Source organism: Leptidea sinapis, chromosome 12 (genome assembly GCF_905404315.1).
Source record: "Leptidea sinapis chromosome 12, ilLepSina1.1, whole genome shotgun sequence".
Classification (NCBI taxonomy): Eukaryota; Metazoa; Arthropoda; class Insecta; order Lepidoptera; family Pieridae; genus Leptidea; species Leptidea sinapis.
Genome location: NC_066276.1, coordinates 3,487,384 through 3,506,128, shown reverse-complemented (window position 1 = coordinate 3,506,128; position 18,745 = coordinate 3,487,384). Strand labels below are relative to the sequence as shown.

The window sequence follows — 18,745 nt, the reverse complement described above, 5'->3', positions numbered from 1 at the left end:
ATACTGTAGTTACTGCTACTTCAATCATATGTCAAATCACTGCACGTTTCATACTAAACTAAATTTTACTTGTGCAGTCCACCTCTTATTACGTAGTATTTACATCCTCATTGTTTCAGACATTCTACTCATTTGGTGTTGCGTGTGGATCTCTTATTACGCTGGCTTCTTACAACAACTTTACCAATAATTGTCATTTCGATGCGATATTCGTTTGTTTTACAAACTTCATGACGTCGATCTACGCTGGATTTGCAATCTTCTCCGTTCTTGGGTTCCAGGCGCAGCTGATGGGCGTCAGTGTTGATGGTAAGTATATTAATTATGTACTAAAAATTTATTTATTTGATAGATAATAGATGTTACGGACTTAGATGAACAAGGATTCATTAACTTTGTAACATATCTGGCTAGATTATGGGTACCACAACAGCGCCTATTTCTGCCGTGAAGCAGTAATGTGTAAGCGTTATTGTGTTTCGGTATGAAGGGCGCTGCAGCTAGTGAAATTACTGGGCAAATATGACTTGGCATCTTATGTTTAAGGTGATGAGCGCAATTGTAGTGTCGCTGAAATTTTTTGAGTTTTTCAAGAATCCTGAGCGGCACTGCATTGTAATGGGCAGAGCGTATCAATTACCATCAGCTGAACGTCCTGTTCGTCTTGGCATCATTCCGTCTATTAACATAAAAAAATATATCACTTCTACGTACGATAATCCCATTAATTTCTATATCCTACTTTCAGTCGCCATAACTCATATAAAATATTTTGAGTCTATGCGGAAAGAGAACCGTCGTGGCATAAAATGGAACTAACATTATGATTCTCACATGGCTATCCAACCTAGCCTTCCATGCAATTATTATTGAGTTTTACTCTAAAATCATTATATTCTGACACAGTTTCAAATTATCAAGATGTTACAGTCGCACTATAGTGTTGTCAACATTAATCTCTTTTCAGACTACGCTATAATATAATAGCATATAGTTCATAGAACAACAATATCACGAACCAAACATTATTATGGATACGTTCACTCTTCACTGTACGATATATTATTGGTTCACTTTAAGTAAGCAATAAAATTAAGCATGCGCTGAGTTCATGCTATGCTATATCGTGAGACACTCTCTTTCTCCTTCTTCCATGTTCAAAAAGTTTCAAATCACCACGTTCTCCTCTGAACTTTATATTTAATATCCATGCTCTGGCATTTTTCTTCTATCATAGCATTTATGACAAGATTGTGTCAAATTCCGCATTGTCATCATTGCTGGATGAGCATTCAACACTATCCAGAATTGAATCCATTGTGTCGATCGTGTGCACACTCTTCAAAGATCGCGGTCAGCTGACCTTGCCATATACGTGGGGCGCACTAAAAGTTTTGCACTTCTAGCTAATCGGAACTATTTCAATTTCGAATATTATATTTTTGAAACATTGCAACCTTTTTAGTAGTAAAAAAAACAATTGGCGGGAAATCATTTGTCAATTATTTTTTATCACACATCAAAGTTCTACGTACGCAACGAAAAGTCAGAATATATTAGAGCGATGATATTTCATGATTTTAAAAGTTCTCTGTCTCCGCAAGACTGTGCCGCTCGTCTTCAAATTGCTTTTGGGAGAGAAGCACTTTGCTTGAGCACCTCAGTTGACATCGATTTCAACTGAGCTTGCCATATACTATAAATAATGCATGCAATTATATCGCGTAATGTGAACGCCATGCCATATAGTATAGCCTCAGAATACAGAACAAACCAGAAGGAGTGTTCAATCACATTTGTAGGCAGCGTGTTGTGTCCAAAATGCCTCTCCGCCCGCGCCTCACCTGCCCGAGTGGCCAGGCACCATATCATTACCGCTTTTGGGGTAAAATGAAAATGTCATGAAGGAACGATTAACTAAGTCATTTGTTAAAACGTTAAATAGGTAAAATGTAATATAAATTCCAAGTATTAATTACATTAATAAAAATATTATCATACATTAATAAAATTCACATAAAATCACACATACATTAATAAAAATATTATCATTGCGCAGTTTATTAATAACAATTAAACTGGCTGTTTATATTGTGAAAGAAATAATTTGAGATATCTTATTTAACGATGTTTAGCAGTAATGTTTATACAATACCTAAGTATTATAAAAAATATACTTACTTACTTTAAATTCGCTGCTGGAGTAAGAAAAGGCGCTATGTTTCAGTATATATAGAATTTATTAAATACAACTACTCTCTTAAGGCTGGCCCAGAATGGATGAGAATGGCGAGAGAGAGAGAAAGATGGAAGTCTTTGGAGGAGGCCTATGTCGAAGGACAAGCTGTTACAAAATCGTAAGCAATTAGTTAAGGATATATTATATTAAAAAAAATGTTATTATTAGTAACAGCAATAAAGGCTTTTTTTTTATAAATACAACTAATAAATGTGAAAATATTACGCAAAAACGAAAAGTGTAACTTCTTCATCGACGTTTAGAATAAATTTTAAAATTATGTTATCAAAAATTTACTAGATAGTGACTAAAAAATATTTCTATAAGTTTCTCGGGGTTGCATAGAATGAATTTCGCATGAGATCATTTTATAAAATTACATAAAATAGAAGATCATTAAACTGGGACGAAAATAAAAAAAGAACTATTATTACTTTCATCCTGTCATCACAAAATTAACAAACATAAAAACAAAATATAAATTCATGCAGCATTCAGAAAAGCTTCCGCCTTTAACCTTTTTAAACCACTTTTCGTATGATAAAAATATGGCTCTTCAAAGTGGCTTGAACAAATTTGGCTTCGTTTTGATGGTTTCCAAAACTCATCTAGCCGAGCTTGGCGAATTCTATTTGTCCACTGAGACTTTCTTTCTTCGTCAGCTGAGAAGCTATATAATAAACTTGCAAGTAGAAACGACACACGACGGCATAATTATACAAAATCTGACAACAGCAACTAGATGTAAACATTACGTGCGTCGGCCATTGACTTATTGACATATTATCGAACCACGCCGTTTGAGCGTGGTTTGCACTGCCTCAAATTTGGGTGTGTTGACGGTTTCTGGTTGGTTCTGTATTCTGAGAGTATAGCATTATATCCTCATTTTCTATACTATTTATCACAATAGTATGGCGTAGTCTAAAAAGAGTTCTGTATAAGCCTATAAATAAGTATATGCAGCTCTATATTACAGATACAACAAATAGTTTACATTTTATAATTTAGTACTTTTATCAATAATTTTCGTAATCTTGAGATAGGAGTTGTGTGAAAAATTGACTGTCTGTAATGTCGGCTTACGGTCGATAATAATTAATCATGATAACGTCGTAAGAAAACTTTTGATATGATCGTTTATATGTGTCATATTATTTTTTTTGTCGAAAATGTAACATAACCTATAATTACAGCACTCGTCGACCGATGCTACTCTTTTTAATAATTAAAGAACAAGATTCGTCGCAAGCCGAACGCTTAGGCCAATCGTGCCTCTCTATCGCTTGCTCGCCACCTCTCCTCACCCCCTCCACTACTCGCCTCATACTTCACACCGCTAGACTAACGCCACCGTTCCAACACCTACTGCTCACTTCACTTGACTCGTTACAAATAACACAACGCCGATAGCCGGGTAGGTATCACAGCGGCGCCTTTTACTGCGGTGAAGCGGCCAGCGTCTGAACATCTTTTGTCTCAAGATGACGAGCATAATTATTGCGATGTAGCTCAGAATCTTGGGTTTTCTTATAGTTCTGAACGACACTGAATAACAATGGCCCGAGATTATGATGGCTTACCATCTGGTAAATATCCCGTCACGTAACTTCTCATAAAAAAAAATCTTCTAAAAGTTATACAATACCTTAATATCTAGGTATTAAACAGACATTATCCATTTTAAGATATTAAACTTTAACCTAAAATTACTAAGTTGTATAAGTAGATATTTTTAATCAAAAACTCTACTAAAGTCTCTTATGCTTGGGCTACGGCGTATATTCGCCGCATCACGCTGTGTGTCGGACGCAGACGATTGTACATTTTTTTTTATATATATAAGAGGGTACAAACGGGCAAGAGGCTCACGGGATGGGGAGAGGTGAGGCAACCACCCATGGACATCCGCAGCATCAGATATGTCAAGAAATGCGTTGCCTTTAAGGTGGGAGTATGCTTTTTTTTCGCCGCAGCAGTCTTCCCGAACAGATACGCCTTAGGGGCCTTCAAGAAAAAAGCATACTCCCACCTTAAAGGCCGGCAACGCATTTCTTGACACACCTGTTGTTGCGGATGTCCATGGGCGGTTGCCTCACCTCTCCCCGTCCCGTGAGCCTCTTGCCCGTTTGCCCCCTCTCAATTAAAAAAAAATACCTGGAAGGACCTGCCTCCGATGGGCACGGAGGAGGGTGGAATGAAGAGTTCCATACCGTAAAGTACCACATCAGCAACATCGTCAGCAGCGGCATCTGGATCACCCAGCGAAAAACAGATCTGCCTCCACGGGTAAGATGCAAAAAAGCACCGCATCTCGTCCCACTTTGCTGACCTATAGTGCCATACGCGGCGATAGCCTAAGAAGCGGGGCTGTGTTAGGCGCGTGATCGGCACGGTGCTCTGGATCAGGCAGTAGTCCGACGATCCCAGAGAAGGGTCAACAGAAACTAGGTAGCCGTCCGGATGTGAGGTCAAGAGAAGGTCCAACAGTGAAGGTTCCACATCTGGGATTCGCGTTGGCGCAATAACCAGTTGCGTAAGACCATATGCTAAGGCGAAGTGGTGAACAGATCTGCCTGCGTGATCGGTGGTACGTGAGCCTAGCCATTCAGCGTGGTGGGCGTTAAAATTGTCAAAAAACACGATGTCTGCAGTGGGTATCTACTCCAACACGGAATCTGTAACCATTTTGATGTGTTCGAGGAGCCGGTCAGTCTCTGCGTTACCGCTATGGGACCTATACAGGCATGTGTAGATTCGCGGATGGTCGTCCCAGTCTATACGCAGCCAGGTGATGGATAGGTCCTGTCCTCCCAGAAAACTCAGGCGGCGAGAACAGACATCCTCCCTGACGTAAACGCACACGCCAGCCAGAGAGGATATCTGTGTCTCGGTTAAAAAGAGCAGGGCCGGCTTCGCTGTCTCCAAAAGTCCACAGCAAGTGTGGACGAGGGTTGTTTGATGCCTTCTGCTCTGTATGCCCCGAGTCAGCACAGATTTGCCCCCTCCAGAATACGTGGGGCAGCCTGGGCAACCACTATTAGGTACAGGCCCTAATTGTGGACGCCCAGGCATGCATTCTCCAGGACTGCATAGCCTGGTACCGTCCTGGAGTAGTCTATTTTTTTTGTCCGTGCTGCCATTTGTAGTTAGGAGGGGGGGGGGTGTCAGCCTCCGGATACCCCACTCACCGGACGAAACACAGCGGCATAGCCGGTATTTCACGCCGGTTTCGAGTGGGGGAGTGGTATTTCTCCGGGTGTGCCGGCCTAGCTCGGTTGTGTCCGTGAGGACCCAACATGGCACTACAACTCGCGGCACTGTCGGAAAACGAAGGTCATCAAATCAAAGGGTTTTGTCACTACAACATTCGCCTGCGAGGCTACACTTCGCCGCATGTTTTACCATTTTTAAATGGCCATAACGGAGAAACAGATATCAGGAAAAAGGGGATTGTAGTTTCTTTTCGAGTTCATTATGAATGGAATACAGATTCTATAAACGTAATACGCAACGGAACGATTTGTCTGAACAAGGTTCCTTGGATGATATTATGCAATCAATTGCAATCCATTTAATGTTATGTTAGTAGAAATATACAGAGTGATCTAAAAAACAAACAACCATACAATAAACACGTCTAACGAAAACATTCTCGCTTATCCTAAGCCTGATAAATGAAAAAATATACAAAAAAGCGATACAAACGTTTGAGTGAAGCTCACAAAGGTTGCACACACTCGTGTACAAATACAGTTTGCGAGTTTTAATTTTCCATAGAATTGCAAACTATCGATCATGGGCTAAGAACGATGTGGAATTTTCTATTAAAGATTCAGTAGTTCTTGCTTAGTATAACTTATACCAGAATGTCTGAGAGTTGAACAAGACATAAAAGATTTATCAACGATACGTCCCTCGAACGGTTGGCTCAGTTGGAAAAGCGCTCGCACGTAACCGGAGAGGTTATCACTTTAAAAAATAACGCATTGTTCAGAATGTCAATTTTTATCCCGATCCTGAATTATCTTGAAGGAGACCAACAGGAACCGTATTACTAAGTCTTTACGTTTATCTCGTCTGATTTTATGTCCTTAACTGTAGACAGTCATTTAAAACTGCGATATACTGTATATTAATAAGTGTATAAAAAGTTCAAATTGATAAAATTATCTTATACAGTGGGATGAAACCCTTTATGCTCAGCGTCTGACTCGAGCTTGACGGTTTTATTTTAATTTTTGAAGCAATAATATCTTTTGTATTGAATGAGACTGAGTTATCACACTAAGCTGTGTAATGGTTGATAACGTAGTCGGCTTGCAGCGATAAGAGAGCGCTATCAGCTTTTCAGCAGAGTAATTAATGCACAAATACTTATTGTATATTGTCATTATATTTAGACCAAAAAAATGTTATTTAAATATTATGGTTTACAACTTAGATAATTTATACGTCTAGAATCTAGACCATAGTCGACCTTAGTCGTTCACTTTTGACAGAATGGTCGTGGTTGCATGATGAGACTGTAGGTACACACAAGACGTATCTGTGGTGGATGATGCAGCCCTCGCAATGCGCCTGCACTTGCCACGATCTTCAGCATTACGTTAATTCAGTTTGTGTTAGTGTGCGTGAATTGCTTAGACTAGAAGTTAGTTCTAAAGTCTATTTTTTTTCGACGTTTTCACAGCTGCCCTAGTCTATCTACACGTATAAATGATCTAAGATTTACAATCAATGACATTCTATACACATATAAGGACATATCATTCGAATGATTTGACGAAACGTGATTTGCTTTGACAGGGCGGTTGTGGCCTTCATGATGTGACATCTATTGGGGCAGATGTGATTCGCCCCACGAAAATTCGTCACTTTTACCTGCTGGCCATTAGTCTAGTACACTCGTTCAATGGACCGCCCACAGCAGACTTATTTTGGTCGGTCCATCGCATGGGCGACCTTCCTCGCCCTCTGGTGCCCTTCACTTTGCCTTGCACGACAAGGCACTCAATCTCTAGCGCCGGAAGACATGTCCGAAAAACTTAAGAATGCGACTCTGTATTAACACCGAAAGGCGTTGTTTTATGCCAAGTTCTCGGGAGAATGGAGACGTTAGTGATTTGTCTAAGGATAGAATGTCATGGTTTACAATAATCACTGTACGTACTACTTAAAGATTTTTCCGCGAAATCGTGGTTCCTGACCACAGAACAGGTAAAAGACATTTTAACTGTTCTGTGATACTAACGAACCCTGATTTTGAAAGCCCGAATATTCGTTGAAAAGCAAGCATTATCTACACTGATACAATGCAAACGTCAACATTGTACACTGTACGCTGTATGTATGCTATATTTTGCTATATTTTTCTCTATTGACTTTTGAGATTAAAAGCAAACTTTGTTTAGTTGCCTTCCTATAAAGTGCATTTCTATGGTATATCGTTGTGTTTACGATAAACAATTTATATGATGAGTTCAGATTATACATATGTAAGTAACTTATATTTATTTAATTGAAATTTATTTTTTTATTTTATAAACTATGTATACACTTGCAGAGAATCGTATGTAATTCAAATATATGTCGGAGAATAAGAATATAAAAGTAATATGGCCTGTACGAATATATTCTACTCTGTGTATTGGGCTGAACTGATGGCGAACGTCATCTTTCAAAGTGTGTTTGAAGTTGTCACTGTGTACGTCACTGTCGGTGACGTGATTGAAGTTAGTTGTTATTGTCCATCATTGAGAAGTCGCGGTCGTCTTCAAGCTAGCGCCCGCGCCGGTTGTGCGCACTGATCGACTTAAAACAACATGGAGGATACCAACACCGTGACACCCGATTTTAAATCCAAATTAATCTCCGAGATATATATCTACCTTGGGTAAATAACTCCAATACGAAAACTAATGTCGATATGTATTTTATATGCCACGATATACCTTATATTTTATTATCAAAATTAATTATCAATCGGTACAGCCCTTGAGGAAGACAGCAAAGCGCAGTATTGGTAGAGCCCCCCCAAGATGATGTTCAATATCGCCGCAAAAAGTTGGATAAGGATAGCGCACGACCGATTGTCGTGTAGATCTTTAGAGGCCTTTGCCACAGCTAGTTTATTAAACCAAATTCTTTATAACTTAATGCTGGGGCTTCCGTCTACGGGTTAACACGTTGTTCTGGGCTACATCTATGCAGTCATCTAGATCGCCTACTGCGCGACTAACTTCAGTTATAATAGCCTAAACATATAGCCGGATTTGGTCCGGTAGACGTGAGTGGGCGCCTCGCACCAATTGGTCCGGCATCGTACTCGGTACGGTCCGGACGGTAATGGATAATGCGACATACTATCGAATATGGTCCGTTACCGGACTGGTTGGTTCGGTTGTACCAAATCCGATCATGTGTATAGGCTATTATGAAGCGGCGAATGTTATCGCGACAAAACCCTTTAAGGCGAAGAGTAAACAGAAAACACGCAAACATGGTGTTTTTAGACAAGTTTTGTGGTGAAACTGTAGCATTTCGAGCTATGAACACTATTTAATCCTGTTACACATATCCTAAAGTCTTATTTGTAGGTTGCTAATGCTTGCTGTTGGTTATAGTTAACACTGCCGAGCCTTTTTGAACTACCACTTTTCTTGGAAGTTAAACCAGTTTTTTGGCATGGCGTGACGCATTTTTTGGTACTTCTCTCATAAAAGTTATTCTTATAGCTTGTACTTTTTTGAGCGAGAACGAGGATTGTAAGCATATAAACTATTTTCCACGCAAGAATTTTGAGTCGCCTTAATGCGCGTACATTTACCGACAGTGCCGCGATGTGCAATCGTCTGCGGCCGACATATACCGCGATGCGACGAATGCCGTGGCTTCATTAGATTGCTACGGTGAAAATTCGATAGTGAAGCCCGAGCCTTAGAATAAGGCGATCGTCTTGAGGCCATAATAATTAAAACATTAATAAAAATATTGTTTGGGAGAGTTTCTTGCGCCGATTCTTCTGTCGCAGAGCGCCATTTGTTTCCCAAGCGGTAGTAGTATCTAGAAGTTATTAGAAATGACATCAATGACGCCTTTATGCCTTTTATGACATACTCCCCGCCGCCCACAATACTCTTTATCACCAAATGAATATCTGAAGTGTGGAGTGGCCTTTTAGGAATTTTTTTTTTGAGCTTTTGTGCTTAATTTATAATAAACTAGGTTCTAAAGAATCATTTAGGGAAAAAATTAAAGAAATAAACATTTCGAGTGTCACATATATATCAATATATTCTCGATTACGTTCTGTATGATCATAAGAACATTAAGTATCTGCGACAGTTATTATGTTAACATGAGGAAGAAACATAAACTTGTTATGCCTACTACTCGGTTAAGTCGAGTGAGTAAGTCTTTTATTGGGGGATGTAAATACTTTTACTTAACATAATCCCAGAAAATGAAAAAAAATATATTACAAAACTTAAATAATTAACAATTATCACAAAAACACATGTTGTGTGGTAAAGGTTATAATAACATAAATGATTTTCTTAATGATACCACAGACTGGGAATGGAGCAAACACCTTCAGGCTATATAATTATAAATTTATATCGTACGATATTAAATTGTAATCCCCTCTTTTTTTTAAAAGCCCCCCATATTCTTGCGCCCATTCTTCTCAGTTCGGAGGCAAACCTATTTTGAATGGGCGGTAGGTAGGAAAAATATTGGAATATGAACAATTTTGAACTTGAAACAAATAATTAATTCATTGTTGCAGATGTTACTTATTTTGAAGGACATTAAAATAATATTATATAATTAGGAAATACGATTAAAAAGGGTTTTTTTTTATAACAAGTGACAAATTTTAATATGACTTGCTAACATCGAAATAATTACCTTTAAAATGAAATAGATCATTTTATTTTTAAGCTTCTAAGAATAAATTTCAAACAACACAATGACTAATATTCGAATAGAAATCGGACAGAGTAACGTCCTAACTAGTCAACGGTTGCAGCGAAAATCTGTCGACGCTTTTTTTTTGAGAGGAGGAAATACAGTTACGTATATGATATTATATTATATATGTCGGACTCGAGTGTCCGCGTAAGCGGACACCCCATACCGACTAAAACCTTCTCTATACTGTTAGCCATGGCTTTTACAGCGACATAGGACATGGGCCGTGGAGGCCGCAAAGACTACGCAACAACAGTCGTCTTTTCGGCCTCCACGACAAAGACGACTGTTGTTGCGTAGTCTTTGTCGTCTTTGTCGTGGAGGCCGCAAACGTGTCAACGCTAGGGAGACGTCGCCTTTTATAGACGTCTTCACACTATCCACCTGTCACTGTCAATACAATTTAAATAACTACTCACTACAAACAATCAATACGAAAACGGGCACAGTTTCGGTGAGATGTTCATAGTCCCACTACAAACGAAGTAATTGTCACCAACTGTTCTGCGGTAGCAGCAGCCGAAAGACCGCTATATAAGCGGCAGCTTATATAGCGGTCTGTCGGCTGCCAGTGGGGAGAGGTGACGTCAAGTCTTGAAAATTTTCTTGTGTTTCTAAGAATATTGAAATTTCACAGACGTAGCACAGCAGGGTCCTGGATTGGCGTTCGTAGCGTATCCCGAAGCCATAATACAAATGCCTCTGCCCCAGCTCTGGGCTATACTTTTTTTCTTTATGCTGTTCATACTTGGATTAGGATGCCAATTTGCGGGTATAGAAGCTATTAATACAACCATCGTAGACCAATGGCCTGTGCTAAGGAAGAGGTACTGGATGGTGAGTTGTAGTGATAATTATCATTCTTGACAATGTAATGTATGTTCATAAGCACATAAAGGAATTTGCTAGAAACTTTTTTTTTACCAGTTGGAGGCTCCTTTGCACAGGAAGCCGGCTAGATTATGGGTTCCACAACGGCGGCTATTCCTGCCGTGAAGCAGTAATGTGTAAGCATTTCTGTGTTTCGGTCTGAAGGGCGCCGTAGCTAGTGAAATTAATGGGCAAATGAGGCTTAACATCTTATGTCTCAAGGTGACGAGCGCAATTGTAGTGCCGCTCAGAATTTTTGGGTTTTTTGAGAATCCTGAGCAGTACTGCATTGTAATGGGCATGGCGTATCAATTACCATCAACGGAACGTCCTGCTCGAATATGATAGTGAATAGTAATTATGAATAGACATAAACTTATAATGCCTACTACTCGGCTAAGTTCAATTAGTAAGTCTTTTGTGGGGCGATGTTTATGCTTCTATAACAAGTTCCCAGAAAATGTTCAAAACAAAAGTATTACGTTATTCAAAAGAATTTTTTAAAAAACGTGAGTGTGGTACTATAACATAATCGACTTTCTTAATGATACCACAGATTGTGAATAGAGCAACCGCCCTCAGGCTATTGTTTGCAGATCGTCTGATTAAGATAAAATAGTTAAATAAAAAAATGTATTGTTTTTTGTATTTTAGATTAAGGTTGTATTTTTTATTTTGTGTGAATGTGTGGTAAGGTTTTTGTTCCAAAATAAATTCGTTTTCAGGTAATATTATGTGAATATAATTTGCAGGTAACGGCGTTCACATGTTTCACATGCTTTGTACTTGGACTGCCTATGTGTTTCAGTGGAGGTGTTTACTTATTCACAGTACTAGATTGGAACACCGCATCTTGGGCTGTCTTGCTCATCGGAATAGCTGAAGTAAGTCCTGATTCATGATAAATGAGTTTGTCGTCGTTTACTCAACGCTAATACACATTTGGAAATATTATAAAATCGTTCGATTTCCTGGTTTGATTCGTAGAAATTAGCTCAATTATATATTTAGTTACCCGGTTACCTGAAGCATAATAAGATACAGAGGTATATAATTTTACATATAAATGTATTCTGAAGAGGTTTTCAACCAGGGTGTATTGCCATTGATGACTTAAAGTACGCAGACGTGGTGGCTGACTTTGGGCCTGATGAGAAAGCTTATGATGCCTCAGAGGGCAATGAAGAGGGCTATGCTCGGAGTTTCCCTGCGAGATCAAATCAGAAATGAGGAGTTCCGTAGGAGAACCAAAGTCACACACATTGCCCAAATGATTGTGAAACTGAAGTGGCAGTGGGCAGGGCACATAGCTCAACGGACAGATGCCCGGTGGGGCAGTAAAGTTCTGGAATAGTGACCACGTACCGGAAGACGCAGTGTTGGTTGGCACCCCACGCGACGACAGACGAAACCATGTTTGGTCAATCCCGTATATGACTCGAACCCACACCTCTGGGGTTATTATCTGGAGCCAATCATTCGAGTGACGCATGGTTCGTCAATCTTGATACCTATGTCTTGTTCAACTCTCAGGCTGTGGCTTTCTGTATAAATAATCTCAGAAGTGAGTGATATCATTTTAAAACAACAAATTGTTTAATGTTTTATCAAACAGCACATTATTTTTTAATATATTTAAATGGTAGAGATAACTATAGCAATATTAATTTAATAAATGATACTACACCTTGAGAATGGAGCAATCGCCCTATAAAATGATATTAATATGAATTAATTTTCTGCATATTCAAATATTAAAATTTTATGCCTAATCTGATATGAAATGAGCTGAAATTTCCTCATTCAAGTGACAGCCATAAATAATATTTAAAAAAATTAAAATATATTACTGTTCAGTTGATACCTATAAAGCTTAAAATGGCGCTAAACTTCATAATAACAACTACCTTTTTTCATCTGCAGTCCCCCTGAAAACGAGATCTGGCAAGATCTTGAAACGTCGGGTTACTTTAAATAATAATAAAAATGTAAAATTTACGCAAAAATCAAATGTAAAAACAAAGGTACGATTAAACGCATTTTAATCCTTTAAAAAGAATAACACTCGCCTTAATCAAAGAAAATACTATGTCGATGATACCTATAGTATATTAATTAACATCACAACAATGAAATATAAAACATTGTACATTTCTTTTCTTTAATAAAGATTTAAATATGTACAATGTTATCCGATTAAAATCCGTAGTAAACTCATTCCAAGAAATAGGAAAACTTTTATTTCTCTCCCAGCATTCTCAATTATGTTAGATCCAAGAAAATTAAATTATAACATCTCAATCATTTCGGAATTATCTCTGTACAAGTTCTTAAGTGTTTTTATTTAGCGAGTTCATACAACCTTCAAGATTTGTTTTTTTTTTGTTTTCAAGTCCACAGACTAAAATTTTTGATTGTATTTTGATTGTAAAATTTATTTTTAACACATTTTTTTTCTATTTATAATATAAAATAATGATATTTTCAAATAATTTGAAAAGTACATAGTAATATGGATTGTATGATGATTTAAATAAAACACTTTTTAAATTAGCCTTTTTCATTAGATTTTTGTGTAAAAGTTACATTTTTATTAGTAAATAATAACCCGACGTCTCGTTTTAAGGGGGAGGGTAGTATTTAGTTTGAAGGGGTTTTCGAGATCTAGAAAAATCTTGAAACGTCGGGTTAACTAAAATAATAATAAAATGTAACTCTAACGCAAAAATTGTAATGCTGTACAAAGTTAAAATTACACGCGTTTTAATTCTTTAAAAGTGTTTTATTCAAATGTGTAACACTCGTGTTAATCAAAGAATACACTTTGTATGATGATATGGATATGTGAACAATGTGTACAAAAGGGGCGCGATAAGTAGTAACATTATGCATAGAGCTAAAACCTACGACTTAAATAAATAAGCGAATAGACGACCTGACAGCTTGCATGTGATGCGTGGCAAATTTTAATTTGTCAATCTTCAATTTAATTGCACGCCTCGAACGCGAAGCGGCGAGGTTGTGCTTTATAACCGACCTGTCAAGGTCACACGATTTCCACTCTTTAAACTGCATATTTTTTTTTCTAATACTCTTACACATTATAAAAAGCACATCAATATAAAGATAGACACTTATGAATAATCCTGATACTCTTTTTAAGTTGTCGAATACGTATTAATATAAAAAAAAGTTCATTAAAAAAATATCGTGGGCGTCCATTAGTCTGTGGTTCAAAAAAACGGCGTAGTACGCCTCTCTCTCTCTCGAGAATGACTTATCGAAACGACTTATTTTTTTTTATTTCATAATTTTCAGAATTAAGCAGAGAAGGTTCCTTTCGAAGTTCACTACTGTAGGCCTTCTCGTTTTTTTTTTTTAAAAAAAGCAGGTGATTCGATTTTATTCGAAAAAAAAAATATAGCATGAGCGTTCGAGGCGTGCACTTTTTGATTTTCCAATTTTGTTTTTCAATTCCTGTGGTTTGAGCACGGGGAAGGGCGCTGGTGTGGGACCCAACTTGCGTCGACACTCTGGCTCCTTCTCATGTTCAAGTTACGTCAGTTGGTTCTGGGGCTGCTGCTTCGACTGGCAAAAATAGCAAACGTCGCAATTATGTCGGTCTCAGTGAGTCTTACATCTTAGTGCCGTTTGGTGTCGAAACACTTGGCCCATGGGGCCCAGAGGAGAATGTACAAAGTACTATCTTCTCGCGTCAGTAGGGCAACTTAAGCGCTGGCAGCTATTTCAGTCAGCGGATCAGCCTAGCTGTCGGTATTCTTGGTACGCTTCCCCGTAATGATAGTTTTAATTTAATGTTATCATAGTATTGTAAATATAGTTAGAAGATTTGTTTCGTATGAATAAATAGATTGATATTATTATCAACTGGTAGTACTGAGGAGCTAATAAAATTAGATGCAATAAATTGGCTTTCCTTTTATATCTAGCTGTATCTCTTTCAATTTTCTCTGTGGACGTTCTCTCTCGCTTTGTTCATCTATACGCAAATCTATGGCTAAAACAAATTAATTAGTCAAATAATTGTAACTAATGATATTAATTCAATCTTAATAATCATAATAGAACCTAAATTAATTTCATTCAAATTTAATATTGCAGTGCACTGCAGTGTCGTGGAGCTACGGAATCAATAGAGCGATCAGTGACTTAGGAAAAATGAATATGAAATTCAACAGAGTCGTAAGATTTTATTGGAAAGCCGCATGGACAGTAACCGTACCCTGTGCTAGTCTGGTAAATATAATAATATTATTTCACATTTATATAAGTTGTTAGAACGATACAGAGTTGTTTTCAGGAATTTTAAACATAATCTGCGTTCTATCGAATACCACGTGACAAAGTAAGTTAAGAAGTCCGTTTTTGACACTTAAGGCTTAATCAACTAAGCCTAGGCATTGTTAAAGGCCGGCAACGCTCCTGTGATTCCTCTGGTGTTGCAAGAGAATATGGCGGCGGTGATCACTTATGATCAAAGATTCAAATATATTTATTTTACCCGTAGGACACAAAGTGCCTCTTGGGTATGTCAATAGCAAACAAAAATTGAAACTTACATCTAATGAGTTTGCAGCTATTGCAGTTGATGGCATAACTTCATGTCCACTGGGAAAAGAACTGAAAAAATTTATTTATTTATTTATTTAAAACATCACAAAACCCACAGAACTTAAATTAGGTTATAATAATACTATTTTGTAGGACTTACATCTAATAACGGATTTACAATATTTATAATAAGACATGATATTTGTGCGTGTGGGGTTTGGTGAAAGTGCGTGTGTGTGTGTGTGCATGTGTGTGTGTGTGCGTGGGTGTGTTTGTGAATTACTCTAAATTTAACCTTCCTTTAGATTTTTATTAACACTCCTTTTAAAGCAGCCTTTACTGTTATTAAAAAGTTCAGTACTGTTGAATTGCTTATTATAGTTGCATAGAGTGCGAAAGATTACCGAATTTTCATAATATTTAGTATGTATTTATTATTATTATTAGTGTGTATTAATAACCAGTGTTTCCTATGTCTATGACCCAGTGACTCGTAGGCTCGTTTATCCTCCTCTTTCGTAAAAAAAACTTGCTTTTCCAGCTTGCTTTGTGGATTCTATGTGTGTCGTATTGTGATTCTCAAGTAACACTCGAATACTCATGATCAAAATGTGGTATTTTTTATTTCGTTGCCTTTTATTGCCGTGAAACAATCAATAATTTTGTATTGCGGTTTGAAGGGCGCTGTAGCTAGTGAAATTACTCAGTTAATAACACCGATGCTTATGATGATTAGATTATGGGTACCACAACGGCGCCTTTTTCTGCCGTGAAGCAATAATATGTAAACATTACTGTGTTTCGGTCTGAACGGCGCCGTAGCTAGTGTAATTACTGGGCAAATGAGACTTAACATCTTATGTCTCAAGGTGGAGAGCGCAATTGTAGTGCCGCGCAGAATATTTGGGTTTTTCAAGAATCCTGAGCGACACTGCATTGTAATGGGTAGGGCATATCAATTACCATCAGCTGAACTTCCTGCTCGTCTCGTCCCTTATTTTCATTAAAAAGAAAGTTCAGTAAGTTTTAGATAAGTTTTAAGTATGAAAAATAGTTCCATAAAGGATAACAAACCATTACCACAGAGAAAGAATTCGATAAGTGAATGCAGTTTAGTAGTGACTTCCGATATTTCTTCATGAGTCTAGAATATTTGCGTTTCATAAAATAACAACTAGAGTCGTTTTCTATTGGAAACCTTTTCAGAATTGTTACTGTTTGGAACTGAGGTGTCGAGATTTAATGTCTTATGTTTGAAAGTGACGACTGCGATGCTGAAAAATGTTTGTGTTATCTAGCGAATTTTGGAAATATAAATAGTGATCTGTATAAATGTGGCGGGTTGAGTGACTTGAACCATATATTTTTATCATGACCAAAATATAACCGGGAATCATAATACCTTGGTCTTATTCAGTGTCAAATCTCACTTCCTACTTCCGTTGACATCCTCTTCTCCTCTGATTAGCTTTGTGTTTATAAACTTCTTTCCTCATTTAATGATATTAAACTGTAAATAGGTAGTATAAGTATTTCATTCTATATTATTTTCTATCCTTTCCTGATCGTATCAAGAAATTCAAAACTTTTTTAAATTAAACATATAAAAATAAACTTGACAATGGCTCAATCGCTTTTCGTGCGAAACCAGAAGATGGATTTTTGTTTTAATCAAGATTCCTGAGCTTACTTGTGCACGAGTACATGTGGTTGTTGACTCTGTTATTTAATAATTCAACATCAAACACTAATCTTATTTTTTTTACAGGGCGTATTAATATTTGTTTTTATTGAATGGACCTCACCATACTATGGAGACTACGAGTTCCCACTTTTTGCGGATATACTCGGCTGGGCTGTTGGCTTATCAACTGTAGTATTATTTCCAGTGGGAGTTTGTTGGGCACTATACAGAGGAAATGTACGTTGATCCTTTTTTTCTTATCTGAATTCATGTTACATTAATGCTTTGGCATTATAAGTTTTAGCATGTATCAGTTTATATCAAAACGTGTGTTGAGAGAGTTCATACGCAAGAAGGCGAGTAAACTTCTTTAGCATCGTTGTGATTTGAACGTCAATGAAACCAAAAAGCGACACAGTAAAAGGAGACAGACACATAAATTCAATTTGCTTTTGTATGACGCGAGCATGCCTAAATATATTCTATTACTACATAGACACCAGGAAAACATAAATATGGTAGCGGTGATAGTAATGTCTTTGATAGTGGTTGAAATTATGTGTCATCCTAGCAACATCAACAAGGACTTCATATGCAGTTTAGAGGTTCATGCACAATATAGGTTTCACTTCTGTCATGTGTACTTCGTACGCATGAAATTTTTGATATTAAATATGTAACAAACGACAAAAGAACATCATTTATCATAATATCTCTCTGTGAACCATTACATTGCAGATTGGATAAATTACCTCTATAATTAAATATCCCATTTTATTTATATTGTAGAACCTTCAACCTTCGAAGCACGTTGGCCAATAAAAGTAAATTAAAATTTCTAACATGACTGCTCTTTCTTGCTCGCCGTTTTAATGAGTTCTTGTAAATACAAAAAATCACTTGAACATTTTTTTGTATTTTCAGAGAGGGAGAGATTTATTCACACCATCAGATAAATGGAAGCCAGCTGTGAACTTATTAGATAGTGATGAACTTGGTTATGATAACGTTGCCGCGGCGCACTGAAGGAATATGATTTTGCCAGGAGACTATCAACTAAATGATAATATATATTTTATAGTAAAATATTAAATAAAAACCATGACATGACAAGAAAATATAGTATTTTATTATTTCGGCCTAAAAGCGATTTGATTATAACATGTTATATTTCAATTAATATTACGTTTAATCAGTTGTTGAAGTTATTGTAGTATTTTAAATTGTTTAATTTAATAAATTTCTTCTTTTTTATCGTATCTGTTATAAATATACCTAACAGTGTTTGATTACTCACTATACCGAATAACGGCTTCAGAAATTCTTCGTGTAATAAATTAATTCAAAACAAAAATTAATAAGAAAATACCGCACTCCCTAAGAAAAATAGCTTTATTATAACC

General features: G+C 37.1%; 1 protein-coding gene across 1 annotated transcript in view; it reads left to right on the top strand.

Moving 5' to 3' along the window:
• Nucleotides 1-18,460, top strand: part of LOC126967041 (sodium- and chloride-dependent glycine transporter 1-like) — a 35,811-nt gene extending 17,351 nt beyond the window's left edge. Inside the window, exons 7-12 of the mRNA XM_050811352.1 lie at nucleotides 120-309; nucleotides 10,854-11,053; nucleotides 11,839-11,970; nucleotides 15,209-15,343; nucleotides 17,427-17,579; nucleotides 18,267-18,460. Of these exons, the coding sequence (XP_050667309.1) occupies nucleotides 120-309; nucleotides 10,854-11,053; nucleotides 11,839-11,970; nucleotides 15,209-15,343; nucleotides 17,427-17,579; nucleotides 18,267-18,368 (912 nt within the window). The 3' untranslated portion in view covers nucleotides 18,369-18,460. The remainder of the gene's footprint in view (nucleotides 1-119; nucleotides 310-10,853; nucleotides 11,054-11,838; nucleotides 11,971-15,208; nucleotides 15,344-17,426; nucleotides 17,580-18,266) is intronic.
• The last annotated feature ends 285 nt before the right edge of the window (nucleotides 18,461-18,745 follow it).